Genomic DNA, 15,893 nt, shown 5'->3' on the forward strand with positions numbered 1-15,893 from the left:
GATATAATGAATATGGGATGTAAAATATTTCTCATTGTCATTAATCTGAATTTACCAGATTACTTTGAATGAATGATTACTAATTATTTGCTGAAATTATATGGTCTAAAATACTTATTGAAGTCCAGTGGAATTCCTGATCTTTTCAGACAGTACTAATTGAAGTCCAGTGGAATTCCTGATCTTTTCAGACAGTACTATCATCCAAATCAACATGACCCTTTGTTGTCATCATGTCCTCACTAACGCTGTACCATAATTGACTGAAAGTTTGAGTTTTTTTAAGCAACTACAAATGATTTTCAACACACTTTTGCAGCCTACACATTTTGTCAGTTGTGCTAAAATATTTCTATAATGAATTATACTGCTCTGTCCAGTAGTACAGAAGATGCAGACAATTCTGTCTTGGGGATAATACTTCCAAAGATGACTCTCTTCTGAGAGGCAGTACAAAATATGGGGTATGTAGCAGTCCGAACACTGCTTGACTGGAAAGCACAGATGTTTTAGCATAAATACAGATTTATTCCAAAGCTATTGGAACCTGAAAGTTTTATCTCCTTTACCATACTTTCAAGAATTTGAATAGGAGCAAAATGCAGAGAATCTAAAAGTATTTGGATATGAATATACTATTTCACACATTAGCAGATTAATACTAACACATTATGCACTGTGCAGAGGGTTTCACTGTTACCATACAGAAAACTGTGTATAAGCATAAGTGATACTAAAGACATAAACTTCCAAATAGAGTTAGAATTCCAGAGAGCTTACATGTAAATGCGTTTACAGAGAGGTTTCATGCTTGTGACCTTCTACATGTATGCCTTTCCAGAGAAAATAAATCCAAATCCCATTAAAGTCAATTGAAAATTTGTTGAAATTAAATGATCTTGGGATTAAACCCTTACACTCACTGTCAGTCTTCTCTTTGTTCATACATATCTTTGGTTCATTGAGCAATGGTAAGCATTCTTTTCTTGGTATTGCTTGGTACAGTACTGCTTACTAAACTGCTATGACTGAAAAAGAGGGTAATATTTTTAGCACAGAGTATTTTCACTACCTTAAGTCTTATCTCAGTATATTAACAGCATCTACTGCACCTTCCTACAAACCTGGCTTCCCATATAAGCTTAGTCCAATCAGAGTTTCTCCCACACAGATTTTTATGGAATATCTTTGTAAGTTTTGATCGATGTAGTATCTTAGCGTGACCTGAAGCTGAGTTCAACAACACAGAAGAATATCAGTGTTTATTGGTACAAGTTTAGGGTGCTTTCTTTTATTAAAGAAGTGGCTAATACAAAGTGTGTTTTCCTTGTTATAGAGAATGTTTTGTGTAACTAAAAATAAACATAATATTATCAATCTATGTGCTCAAAGCCCCAAATTCAAAATGATCCTGAGTAACAAATCCTAAAGAAGTTATTGATTTGTTAATGATAAAATTATTTGCTTTACATAGTTTGAAAAGAAAACATTTTCATATGTCAAGGTAACTTATTGTTATTCTGATACTTCATTATGCAGTAGGCAGTGGTGCTGGTTTCAGCTATGAGATGCAAATTTGGTTGACAGTGCTCCTGCTGTCTGTATAAAGGTTAAAAATATACATATAATATCACTCCTGGCACCTTTGCAAAGGTCTTCAAGTGGTGATTTCAGTAATATACAGATTTTAATAATTCTGCATAGAACTGCATCATTTTATGAATTCACACTGACATACATTTATTGAATTTTATCAAACTATTGCATTCTGTTTGCATTTTCACTGGCATTCTGTGGTCCTTTAACAAGATAACCATAAAATTATCATATTAACTAAAGGGCATCTGAGAACATCAATAATTAGTGTAGTTGCCTTGAGTAACCAGAAGAGTATAAAGTTATAGTGATTTTAAACAGTTCAGACCACAAATCATCAAATACCTGCAATTTAGGCAGTAGGCAACTTTGGCATAAATTGAGATAACCTAAATTGATTTTACCTTCCTGAGTAGACATCGTCCTCCCTGCTCAAATGCAGAACATGAAAGTAAATATGAAATTAGTGGGACAATCCTTTTGGTGCACTTCTTCATGTCACCTGATTTCACATTACATTGGTGGAGGTGAGAATGGAATATGCCCTGCCATGATAATACCATTTGACTTCATCTATTCTATCTGGGATAAAAATAAATAAGTGTACAGACTAGGCAAGGAAGTAAAAATACTTCAGAGAGCTCCACACTTTAAAGTATGAACAGAGCACACATATACATACTTATGTTAGCTATGTACCATCAGACAGCTTGATCATCCTTAACCTTTTTCTGATATTTTGAGCACTCCTGCCCTGATCTACTGAGCAGAATAAAGCAGCTCTGCAACCCACTTACTCCTCTCTACCATTATATATACTCCTGTGTATCCTGCTATCATCACTTGACCAAAATGTTTGATCGGAAGTTACAGTGAAACAGATGCTCAAAGAGGCAGTTAGTTATTAGCAGTACAAGGTAACTTACTGCCTAGGAGACATACCACAAAGGGGTGTCCAACATTCTTATTTTATTATTATTTTAAATGTGAATGATGTTTACATCAACCCACTCAACAACTTAATCGTGACACTCTCTTCAAATCTGGAGGAATGGTAGTGCTCCGTCATTGCAGTGAACAGGAAACTAATATGAATCCTTAGGATGAAGAAAATTAAAATACATAAAACTAATGTGTGGGCAGGAAAAACACCCTATAGTTTCTATTCTTTTTTCTTTTCAGAAAGAAATTCATAACACCTTAAAATCCCATTATAATTTGCACATAGTAGAACATACTCTGTCCATCTATTCTTAATCACATAGTGTACACTGACAATGGAATTAAGTGACATACCAGTTCAGCTGTCAAGGTCCACAATGTGATCAATATACTACACAGGAAATGCAGTGAACAGAGTGGTGAAGGGCATACACTGAATGAATACTTTGTGCAGATCAGGAGATCAGGACACAGCATGTACCAGATGATAGGAAAGAACAGACTGATGTATCCTTCTTATCCTTCCAGTTTCCATAGCTGCACAGTTACTGAAGAGAAGGCAACAGCTTTTCGAAATACTGACTGCAGAGCCAGTTTATAACTAAAATAGAAGTATTTTCACTAATCCACTACACAGAATCTTCTAATCAAGGTTTAAACAAAAATTCATACAGAATTTTTCCTCACACCTATTTAAAACCTACTTTTTTGGTAATACATAATCTTTTCAAATGATTCCATTTTCTGGAAACGCGCAAGCTGATTGGTCCAAAGCCTTTTTTTCCCTTGTGTGTAAAAATCTTTCAGCTGAGTTTACCTTATACTCACTGGCAGCACAAAATGTTGTGAAGTTAAAAATAATTTGTTAAAGGTCTGATTTAAACAAAGCTGTTTTGTTAGTTTAACTATTTTGATATAATTAAACTGTAAATCTGGCCCATTATGGATGTAGCATAAGAGTAAATATAACACGGAAGCTTCTGTTGTCTGAGGAACTGGATCCAAGTATCCTGCTTTAACTTTATGCTCAAGTCTATACTGCTAAAGCTAACCACAACAGGAAAAATGTTTTCGCTCCATTTCTGTTTGCGATTGACCCCTTCGTGGAAAATCAGCCTGATTGATTAGCTTAAACAGTGAAATTAGTATCTGGGGATAACAAAGCTGATCTGGCCCAGAATGAGTAACAAAATCCTCACACAAATTATCTTGATAGCAGTTTAGCAGCAGTGGTCATTTCCAGCACATTGTCAGGGCTAACCTGCTAAGAGAGCAGTCATGTTCTTCATTTTTCCAGCAACATATAAGAGAGGATGTCTACCACAGCTAAATAGCATTGACAGTTTTCTAGTGAATGTCATGTGAAAGTATCTGTTTCCTTCTAGCACTGCAATTCCCAGAAGACTATATATGCTACCATCTGCGCTGTAATAACCAGAGGAAAACACACTGATATGTTTTGCTACAGTTAAGCTGTTCCCAGTACTAGAATGAACTCATTTAGGCTGTTATCTCTCTGCCGCAGTGCAGGACAATGTAGACATATCTGTATTCCTTTTACTTTAATATATGGCAACATTTACAATACTCAACATTATGTGATTTAGAAAGCAAACATGACATTACAACTTCTAAAGGTCATCAGCTAAGTTGATTTACCTTCTCAGGGTACTATGAAACAATTTGACTGAGGTCAACTCCCCAGCTCACATTTTTCACTTACTTTCATATAAAAGTCTGCATAAGTTTGCAAATAAAATGGTAAACTTTGTTCACATTAAATAGGTTTTACAACGGCAAGGCAGGGAGAGCTTTTATGTATTGACCTATTTTGTACAGCAGAAGTGGTAGGAAATCTTATCTCTCACTGTCTTGAAAAGCTTGAAGTAATCAACGCTCCCCCAAAATCAGGCATTTTTTAGCATAGCATGAAAAAATTACACTCAGAATTAAAGTCTGTTGTCTGAAATTTGGGCTCCATCATATAAACCAGGCTACATTTAATTAGGCTAGATATAATTATATATTTAGGCTTCACATTATTCATGCGTAAAGGGTACATCCAAAATTTATATTCTATTGTCTATACCTAATCACATAATTTCCTGATGTGAGTTCTAGATCCTTTCTTGAGTAGCCAAACACAATGCCAAGTGGTGGTGAGGCCTCCTACCACCAAGTACAAGTAGGCTAAGGAGTGCCATGCAAGCTGAAAGATCAAATTAGTTTGTTAGATGAGGCTGTAAGCATTTTGCAATCAGTTAGTTATTGGATAAGAAAAGAATAATCTATTTGCAGAAAAGAGGTTGAAAACGTGCTGTCCTGAAATATTTCATCATGTTGACTTGGTTTAAAGCTGTAGGAACTATGAAGTTCAAGATAGAACATTGGGATTTAGCTCCACTGGAAGGATAAACAACTTAATGGATTTATGCAATTATCCCTAGAAGGTGAAGAATCTGAAGGATTTGAAAGGGGGATAATAATGTGCAAAAGTTTTGCGCATGCTTATAGTATGAGGAACTATGGCTTTTAAAGGGGTTATTCTGAGTAGGATTCATAGAGGTGAAGAAGCTCTACCATATATAAATCAATATATATCAACATAAAATTATAACATAGAAATCAATGCATAAGCTGACAATACAGCAGAAGGAAAAAAAAGAAACCAAACACCAGAACTGAGTTCTGATGCTGATAGTATTTTAAAGTTTGTTGAAAATTATCACAAAAACTATTTTAAGCATAGAGACAATATCTTCAAGTGACCTCCACTCTTTATGTTTAGCACAAAGAATACTAAAAGCTGGGTAGATTAATGTACCAATGCTAAATATGAAAGGAGTTTTCAGTCTAGTAGAGGAAGACATAACAAGAAGTTAAGAATAAAATAAAAACATTTCAGTAGAGAAATATGGGACATATTTTGAACATCAAAGTTAAATTGACACAAGTCTTTTGATTTTCTTTTATTTCTTTGGAGAACTCAAAAATAAGCTACATCCCAGCATGTTCTGGAAAAGCTGTATGTGTAAATTAAGTAATCCCTGTTGTATCTATAGATACACTCACATATGAGCTGGACTCTTTGGATAGCACAGAGCAAGCTTAGTTACATAACTGTTTGTACACAAATAAAAGAAATATCTAACCTTCTAATGTAACACATACATTCATGCATTTAAATTCTATGCTTCATTATTAAGCTGAAAATTGCCCACCAAAAAGAACCATCCCCTTTTTTAATGACAAAATAACTGCTGTGATTTGAGTAAATAGCACACAAAATTTGTCATACTTCTAATGACCTAAACAGCTCAAATTACTTCAAAAGGCACATGAAAAAATACGTATATACTTTTTCATGAGTCTTTAGTCCTCAAATGCTAGAGCTCTTCCCTGATAACCTAGTATACCCTGTATATCGATGGCCTGTCATGTCTCTACAATTAGATAAAACAGAACTGCTATAATGTAATCAGTTACAACCTGAAAATTATATTTTGAAAATCAAGTTTATTAATATGTAATCTTTAGGTAATCATATTTATCCTCCTAATTTACACAATATTTATGATACTCTACATGTCCTTGAAATAGGGAACAGGGACACTATGCTATGAAAAAGTGGCCTAGCTGCTGGAGTTCATAAATTTTGTTCAGCTTTGGATGAGTTCAAAGAATTGCCATGTAAGAAAAGCCTTACAGAGGGAATTTATCTGATTATGGCAGTAATAATTACCCAGCTGTTTATTGCAGATAGAGAAATAATTCATGTAGGCAATAGGCCGTGGTGGCAATGACACTCCGCATTTAGTAAATATGCAAACTGTTCACTTCTAATTAACCAAGCTAGAGGATGCCCTTATTAAATGTATAAACTAAAAGTGCCTTCCTGACAAGTGATGAATTGTTACATTGCACAAACTCTTGCCACAGAATTACTGGAGTGAACTTGGGGCTTAACTTCATTAAGAGATCTTGTGGGATAGTTAAATGAGGATGGACAGCGTAACAAGACCTACCTGACAGTCAATGATATGTTAGAGCTTAATGAAACTGTACCTCTTCCCCTTTTCTACTTATTTTCCAGTGAAGGTCCTGCCTCAGACAAATATAAAACTGAAGTCTGTCTATGGAAGACAATATAAAATGCTAAGGTTAGTCTGTCTGCAGAAAATGCTTTATGGGCTGTTTGTAATTCAAAATAGAAATCTGGATAGGCTACAGTGCCTTCAAAACTCACAGGTATAAAACTATTATTCTACAATACTGTTTTATTCTACCTTCACCAAAAGTAGTCAGCTGCACCGCACTCTATTTGGTCCAATGAGTCAATGCAAGGATCTCAAATTTCTTTCTACACACTCAGATTAAAAATTTTCCTTTGGATACAACTGAGATAAGGCTTAATGTTAAATCCGTTACTCCTAATGGTGTTTTCAGTGCTATACAAAAATACATGAGAAAATATAGCCTTCATATTTTTAAAGACTAGAATCTAAGCAGTTACTTATGGTTACTTACAATATCCATGTCTATCTGCAAAACTTGATCTGTATTATACAGAACTAACTAAAACCAGGGTAAGACTGCTTTCACCACTTGCTCAGGAGAAACATGAACAGAATAAGGCACATGAGGTATATCTAGCTGACCCTGCATTGGAAATTCAGCTTATTGTGTAATCATAGTGGTTTCTACCTTAACATCACTGTATTCAGAAAGTGCTTTCTTTGGAGTTAAAATAGGCACTGCCTCCTCTATAACTTTAGCCAGTTCATTTCAATTTCATGATCAAACTAAAAAGACAGAAAGTACATATAAAATGTCTGTTTTGCCAAATGCATTATTAAAAGCCTATGTATGCTGTTTAAAAGCATATATGTAAATGAAACTGTATTAGTATGTATAAAGGTAGGCAAAGAGAAGACCTAAAAATGGACTGACTTGTCAAAGAGGGTATTTATGCTCAGAATGTGTGAAGAAAGCTGGATTTGTGGGCAACATGTTTAAGAGGGAACAACAATCACAAAATACACAACTGTGGAAACTATTCTAACCAGATAGACTCTTTACAGTTTATCATTTTAAAACTTTTATCTAGTCTAACTCCCACTTAATTAAATATTAGCATCTTAATATTGTTCAATGGAAACCAGGTCAAATCACAGAGGAGAATCAAATAACTCTTTTTTTATATCTTAGTCATCCTAACATCAGGTTTGTAGCTATGGAAGTATTCCACGATCCTCAGTCAATACAGCATTGAGTTTCCTACAAGATCTATCAGTTATACCTAAAATCCTCTGGAAAAGACAAAGATGTCCAAATTATGTGCCTTACCATTCAAAATTAATATTTAAATAAACAAAAGCACATTTGGCACTTATTTCTATTTCTATGGCTCCCAAAGAAAGCTGCCAGGATAACTTTACATTCTGAAAACTCTAATTACAGGTACATAAGTTAAAAAGCATCATGTATTTCCTCTTCATATCTTTGAAGACAAGGAAAAGAAGATGGGTTGAAGACAAATTAGTTAATTAAACACCAAGTGAAAGACAACATTACAAAAAATGAGGCTTTTATTGTTGCAAGAATTCCAAGGAGCTGTTTGAAATGCTTTGGCACTAATTGAAAATAGACTACAGAATCAACTGCTTCTGCAGTCAGTGAGCAGGAACATTTTAATTGAATTATAAGACAATATATACATCCTTCAAAACACTTTGACACTTGAAAGAATGGCCAGCACTTGGACATATCATAAAGGAACAGAGAGGTGGATGCTGAACAAATTCTCATATTACTATGATGGCAGATGATTTAATTCAAGCCCACTTCATGGGAAACAGCACTACCTCAAAAGTTTTAAGCAGCAAAGTACTTGCCATGTTAAAAGCAAACAGACCTCAGTAGTGCTCTACTAGCCAAGAATAAGCTAGATACTCTTACCTCTCTCAGTCCTACATGCTCAGGCATATTTGAAGAAAGGCTAAACCTTGGATTAGACTACCAACAACATGTAACAGCACTGTATTTCACTGTTCATTAAGTTAATAAAAAATCAGACTTCACGAAGGATTTGCGAATATACATATTGCCAAGGAAGCAATTTGTATCACTTTGCATTATCTATTTCCCTGACATTTCTTGAAGACCAAAAAGCTTTAATGATGACTGTGATATTAAATCTGCTCATAGAACAGCTACTCAAACTTGGATGAAAGCCACACCCTTCAGGGCCACTCTCAAAGCTTTTTTACTACTCTAGCCAGCAACGATAGAAAGAATAATTTTGTGTCAATCCTGTAAGTGTGTGAATTCATGATTTATAAACATGACAGCATTTACGCACAGTACTATGCTTGCTAAAGCCAGATCAGGTCTTAGTTTGATACCTTTAAGTCACTATTTATTCAATAGCCAAGAAAGTTAAACTGCCTTGATTACACGAGAAACCCAATGCCAGGACTTGGTCACTGCTTTGTTAGTTTTCTGATACTGCTATCTTACTGAGTCCTGTGTCTAGGGAAAAAATTTAAATGGTGCCATTCATCAGTAAATGGAGCACTACATCCCCAAATCTTATCTCTAGTTGCACACCTGACATATAGCAAAGTTGCTTTACTGTCGTTTAAAGGCCAGTGTGTAGATAACCTTAGTCAAAGAACTGCAAGTTAATCACACAGTTGGGCAACTGACATCATACATAAATTCTTCTGATATAATGGTACCAGCATGCTAATTTATGTGAAGTGATGTCGATTTGCTTATCATGGATTGGAAACTGTTTCACATAAAACAAAATTCTAATGCATCATATGGAATTATAGCCTATGCTAATTGCTTTTGGCATATTTACCCTGGTAACCATTTTGCTAGGTTTTAGAGATGTTAAATGTATCTAGAAGAATATTTCAAAACAAGGTATTTTTCCTTAAAATTAAATACATTAACTTTACTGAGAAGTAATGGAATTCATTTTAATGCATGCATGTATGTATATATGCAATCACCCAACTAATCCATATCTAGATAAAGTATGAGTTGGTACTTATTTAAATACAAACAGAACAGGGATGTTGTGCGGGAAGCTAGGGACCAGGTTAGGAAGGCTAAGGCCCAGTTAGAATTAAACTTGGCCAGGGATGTGAAAGATAACAGGAAGGAATTCTACAGATACGTAGCAAACAAAAAACAGACTAGGGACAACATAGGCCCCCTGAGGAAGCTTTCGGGAGAACTGGCTACGCAGGATTTGGAGAAGGCTGAGGTTCTGAATGACTTCTTTGCCTCAGTCTTCACTGGGAAAGGCTCTGACTGCACCACCCAGGTCTTAGAAGGTAGATGCAGGGACTGTGAGAATGAAGACTTTGGGCCCACTGTAGGAGAGGATCTGGTTCGAGACCATCTTAAAAATCTGAACACGCACAAGTCCATGGGACCTGATAAAACCCATCCGCGGGTCCTAAAGGAGCTGGCGAGTGAAGTTGCTAAGCCACTGGACATCATATTTGAAAAATCATGGCAGTCAGGTGAAGTTCCCGACGACTGGAAAAAGGGAAATATAACCCCCATTTTCAAGAAGGGGAAAATGGAAGACCCGGGAAATTACAGACCAGTCACTCTCACCTCCGTGCTTGGTAAAATCTTGGAGCAGATTCTCCTGGACAGCATGCTAAGGCACATGACAAACAACAAGGTGCTTGGTGACAGCCAGCATGGCTTCACTAAGAGCAAATCCTGCCTGACCAATTTGGTGGCCTTCTATGATGGGGCTACAGAATCGATGGACAAGGGTAAAGCAGTTGATGTCATCTACCTGGACTTGTGCAAAGCGTCTGACACTGTCCCACAAGACATCCTTGTCTCTAGATTGGAGAGATATCAATTTGATGGATGGACCACTCGGTGGATAAAGAACTGGCTGTATGGCAGCATACAAAGAGTTGTGGTCAATGGCTCAATGTCTGGCTGGAGACCAGTAACGAGTGGTGTCCCTCAGGAATCGGTGTTGGGACCGGTCTTGTTTAACATCTTCGTCGCTGACATGGACAGTGGGATTGAGTGCACCCTCAGTAAATTTGCCGATGACACCAAGCTGTGTGGTCCGGTTGATATGCTGGAAGGAAGGGATGCCATCCAGAGGGACCTTGACATGTTTGTGAGGTGGGCTGATGCCAACCTTATGAAGTTCAACCATGACAAGTGCAATGCCCTACACCTGGGTTGGAGCAATCCCAGGCACAGCTACAGATTGGGCAAAGAAGAGATTCAGAGCGGCCCTGCAGAGAAGGACTTGGGGGTGCTGGTCAATGAGAAAATGAACATGAGCCGGCAGTGTGTGCTCGCAGCCCTGAAGGCCAACCGTACCCTGGGCTGCATCAAAAGGAGCATGACCAGCAGGTCGAAGGAGGTGATCCTGCCCTCTACTCTGCTCTTGTGAGACCTCACCTGGAGTATTGTGTGCAGTTCTGGTGGGTGTCCTCAACATAAAAAGGACATGGAACTATTGGAACAAGTCCAGAGGAGGGTGACAAGGATTATGAGGGGACTGGAGCACCTCCCGTATGAAGACAGGCTGAGAAAGTTGGGGCTGTTCAGGCTGGAGAAGAGAAGGCTGCGTGGAGACCTCATAGCAGCCTTCTGGTATTTGAAGGGGGCCTATAAGGATGCTGGGGAAGGACTCTTCATCAGGGACTGTAGTGACAGGACAAGGGGTAACGGGTTAAAACTTAAAACAGGGGAAGTTTAGATTGGATATAAGGAGGAAGTTCTTTACTGTTAGGGTGGTGAGGCACTGGAATGGGTTGCCCAGGGAGGTTGTGAGTGCTCCATCCCTGGCAGTGTTCAAGGCCAGGTTGGGTGAAGCTTTGTGTGGGATGGTTTAGCGTGAGGTGTTCCTGCTCATGGCAGGGGGGTTGGAACTAGATGATCTTGAGGTCCTTTCCAACCCTAACTATTCTATGATTCTATGGAGGAAGACTTATTACTAAAATATTTATTGTAAAATAAATATTTAAGAACAGGTTTCCTACTTGCTCAGGTTAGAACTTCCTAAATCTTCCAGGCAAAACAGAATTCAGGACTGATGAAGCCCTTTCACCATCACACTGAAGCTAAACTGCACAAATACCAAGAAAAGTCTTAGTATGCCCTTCTGTAGGCAGAGTTCAGGGCTCAAAGTCATTCTTTTGCCATCTGTCAAGGGATTCTTCATATCATTTCTTAACTACTAGGGACTCTACTGGGGACACCATCAGCCATCACACCTATCGGCTATTCAGCAGTGAGAAGTAATGGGAATGCTGGAAGAAAACCCACGCACTCTTCAGCCAGTCTGGGAGCTAAAGCCGACAGCTACCTTCAGTTCATAAAAAAACAGTGCCTTAAGCTAGGATAAGCAGTCTGTTAAGTGAGTGGAACCTCACACATAATATGACTATTATTATTTAATTATATTTTAGGTCAATTTCTGTTAGAATCAATTTCTGCTAAACTTAATTACATCCCTCTATGGCTTTAAACTGAGGCAGCTTCTATTAAGTTTACTTTCTCCTGGGGTTTTCACAGTAAAGACAAATGATAAAGGTCTGGCTACTAAATGAGGGTAGCTATTAAATAAGGACGGCTTGTATTAAAGATGAATGGTAAAAATGTGACTACTGGTTAAGAAAACCCTTTAGTAGGGGATGTGTCTTATATTTAACAAAATAGGACAAAAGAGAAGGGTGAAGGAAACAAACTTTGTTCACTAAGTCTTATTAGATACTCTTCTAAGAAAGTAACAAAATGTGCAGCTCCATGGCAATCTCCTCTGAAGTTTCCCTTAGAAAGTACTGAATGGTAAGTTGATACAGGCTCCTTGTTAATGAAAGGGGAGAAAAATAAGCACAACTCCAGGTTCTGCAGACCAAGAGGGAAGGACTTGAAATGTGATTTCAAGTAGTTGTCAATAAGAATTCTGTCAGCATTATTCTAGAGCATAAGACTGAGAATGACACTTTGTAATTTAGTTTACAATCACACCATAATTCCAGACAGAATACTGTTTAAACAGATTTTGGAATTATAAACTTCTCAAATGTATTTTGTTGGTTTTTCATTGTTTAGTTGGATGCTTTTTTATGGGTGTGTGTGTTATATCACTGGAGTTCTTCAAGTCAGGCTCTGTTTTACTGTGATTCTTTTGCTATTTGTGAAGAAACTTGGTTCTTGACTAGCACTAACACTGCACAACGCATATATTCTGGTGAATACAGCTATATGTATCATCAGCTATAATTGTGGAAAAACATTATAAATTAATAAGCAGTGTCCAAAGAAGTGGTATAATTCTTTTCTTTCATCTATAACTTACATATGCTTTTTTCTTTAACAGTCTTCTGGCTGAATTGTCCGCCGTGTGATCTAGACAAGATTTCCAGAAATACTTTTTCACTAGACTGCCTTGTATTTCTATGCTTCAAAAAGCAAAGATTTGTCTCAGGCATTCCGAACAGCAAAAAATTGATTGATTTTGTTCAACACTTTCACTTACAAGGATAAAGTAATGATCATGGTCACCCACTATTTTTTCTGTTTCCACTGTTCTCTGAAGAAATAGTCACGGATCAGGACATCAAACGTGCTAAAGGGAAATAATTGCCTCGATTTTATGCAGCTTTCAACTTGAGTACAGGGAAAGGTAGGGGCTGGATCGAGAAATAGAGTAGGAACATACAGCAACAACAGTTCTAGCCAGAAATCTAATAGGCAAGTGAATCTCTTCTGTAACTATGAAAAGAACCTGTTTCACTATATCCACATCAGCATTTTTCACAATTAGCATTCATAGCATGGCTAATGCATGTAACTCAGATCTATATCTGCACTTTCATTCATTGTCACTAATAGATTTGCAAAATAAACTATGAAACCATTTATTTTTTTTAGCTCGTGTACACTGGGAAACCAACTAAACTAGTTCAACAAACCATATATTCGGCATAATGATCTATGAGTTCTGAGCAGAGATGAAAAGCCCAATTCAAATTAATGAAACTGGTACAAACCCAGAGTCTGCCTAATGAATTCAAAGAAATTATTTTGAATTCCTAACAGTGTAAATGAGAACAGAATTTGGTGCAACATGCACAGGCTTAGGTTAAAGTGAATGATGGCTGATATATACATATATATTTGATAATGGAAGGGAACCTACACTCAAAGAAACAGTTTAAATAGTGCCATGCACTTTTTACAAATAAAAGAACAGGAAATGAATGCATTACCCCATGGAGGTTTGTCTTTACCTGACAATATTGTTATTCACAGAAATGGCTTCCAGATATTTCTTCAGTGCATAATAATTATGGACATATTTTCGAATATGATAACCTCGCCATCTTTTCTGAATCTAGAGGAAATAAATATCTGCTTAGTACATATAAAATCAAAAGTTTGTATGCATATCAAATACCTGTTTTATTTTGCAAATAATACGGTTTCCTTAAAATTGGTATCAAGTAGAAACACCAATATGTTTCAATGAAGAAAACAAGGGTAGGAAGTAACATATCGTAGTTAAGTGGTGATACGAATTTACTATTAAATGCCAAAGTCAAAAACATAATAACAAGTTTAAAAAAACACTATTTCTATCGGGGTGTGACAATGAAAAGAAGTGTCTGCTACTGCCAGTGGCATTGCTCTAAGAACAGCAAAAAAGCAGCACAGAAGTGGTGTCTTTTCTTAGGTATAACATGCATTAACTACTGATTGACCAGCTTGTCAGTATCTTCCACTGCACTCTCACTTTTGCGTTCTGTATATAATCTAAACTGAATAGAAGCCTTTCTGGTAATTCAATGAATCAGGCTTTCTGTAAAAATCATTTACAAACTGCACTTCTTGCATCACCAGTGTAAGATGATGCATCTCCCAATTACTTCTAACTTCTAGTCTGCATTACCTTCACTCCTTCTCTGACTACCATCTCTTGGACCTTTACAGCTTTGACATTTTAAAAGACATAACAGCTGAAAGGCAGAATCTGCATTAAAAAGGAAAAAAGACTGAGGTCTTATAATCCAAAACAATTACATTGTGAGAAGCTACACCCCTTCACTAAGTGCACTGAAAAGAATGTTGCAAACTGCCGAGAGTTCTTTTTTTCCTGTGAGCCTCTGGCTACTAGACTTTTCAAGAACTTAAACTCTTCAGTGTATCTACAGGGAATGTTTTACTTTTTTTCTTCACTTTACACCTACCCTTCTCTTTCCAGAACCAAGGGATGAGTTGGTAAATGGAGCTGATAAGTGTTACATATCTTTTATGTAAGATTTAACAAGAGAATGAATAAAACCTTCAGTAAGTCTTTGAGTGACAAGTCACCAAGAAAATCAAATGATGCACTAAAACTACTAGGAATAAGAGGATAATGACTTCTACTGTTAATACACTCTTCTATTTCCCCTTTGTGCAGCATCATGTATTTTCCTCTCTTCACAAGTAAGACTCACGACTAATTTTAAAAGTTGGCATTTTCTTTTACCCATGTGGTGTTGTTTGTTTGGAGTTTTTTGACTAAAAAAGGTTTGGACCTCCAGACATTGTTATAAATATGTATACATAACAGTTATGTGAGTAACTGAACATGGAAACAAGAAAGTTTAAGCACTAGACATGCTTCTTTGCACTAAGTGATAGTAAATTTCATACTCTTTGCAACTCCACTTTCTCATATACAAGCTTACCGGGTTAAAAAGGGATCCTGAAAGAGCAAAGAATGAGTATGCCTTCAGAGATATGGGATTAAGCAAAATCCTTTGCATGTGAATAAGGATATTAGCTTTGTTTTTCTGTTTGGCTTCAAAATTTCTCAACAAGAGCAACTTGGCTCCCATCTAGCTGTGTGGTCATTAATGCAGGATTATGGTCCCTTTGGAATTCTTTCTGACAGTCTTTACCTCACAGTTATAAATGCAGAAGTGGATAGTTCTGGGTTAAAGGATCAAAACTCAAACTGAAAGACAAAAGACTCACATTGCATAAAGCTATAATTACCTCCAATGGGCTCAGTGTACCAATTAAATGCTGCATTCTACCTTCATTTACACCACTTGCTGTTCAGAATGACCTCACTGATTCCAACTGAATGAAACATGAGTAAGAAAAACTGCATTATGCCTCAAATTATTTTATGCTAGGTTTCTGTTTCCCTAATACTGTATGTCAGTTTTCACAACTCATCTTTTTGAATGTTTTACACAAAGCTTCTGATGATGCTCGTATTTTCCATGCGCAAGTTGTACATGTTTGCTTTTATACGGAACTAGAACATGCTATAACTATATTTCTTTTTAATT

The 15,893-nt window shown here is 36.7% G+C and overlaps 1 protein-coding gene across 4 annotated transcripts in view; it reads right to left on the reverse strand.

Moving 5' to 3' along the window:
* The window catches only part of SPATA17 (spermatogenesis associated 17), a 132,415-nt gene that overhangs the window by 101,519 nt on the left and 15,003 nt on the right, over positions 1-15,893 (reverse strand). For all 4 annotated transcript variants that reach the window (XM_065679866.1, XM_065679867.1, XM_065679865.1 and 1 more), the window contains exon 5: positions 13,839-13,942. In XM_065679866.1, the coding sequence (XP_065535938.1) occupies positions 13,839-13,942 (104 nt within the window). The remainder of the gene's footprint in view (positions 1-13,838; positions 13,943-15,893) is intronic.

This window comes from Lathamus discolor, chromosome 5 (assembly GCF_037157495.1).
Source record: "Lathamus discolor isolate bLatDis1 chromosome 5, bLatDis1.hap1, whole genome shotgun sequence".
Lineage (NCBI taxonomy): Eukaryota > Metazoa > Chordata > Aves > Psittaciformes > Psittacidae > Lathamus > Lathamus discolor.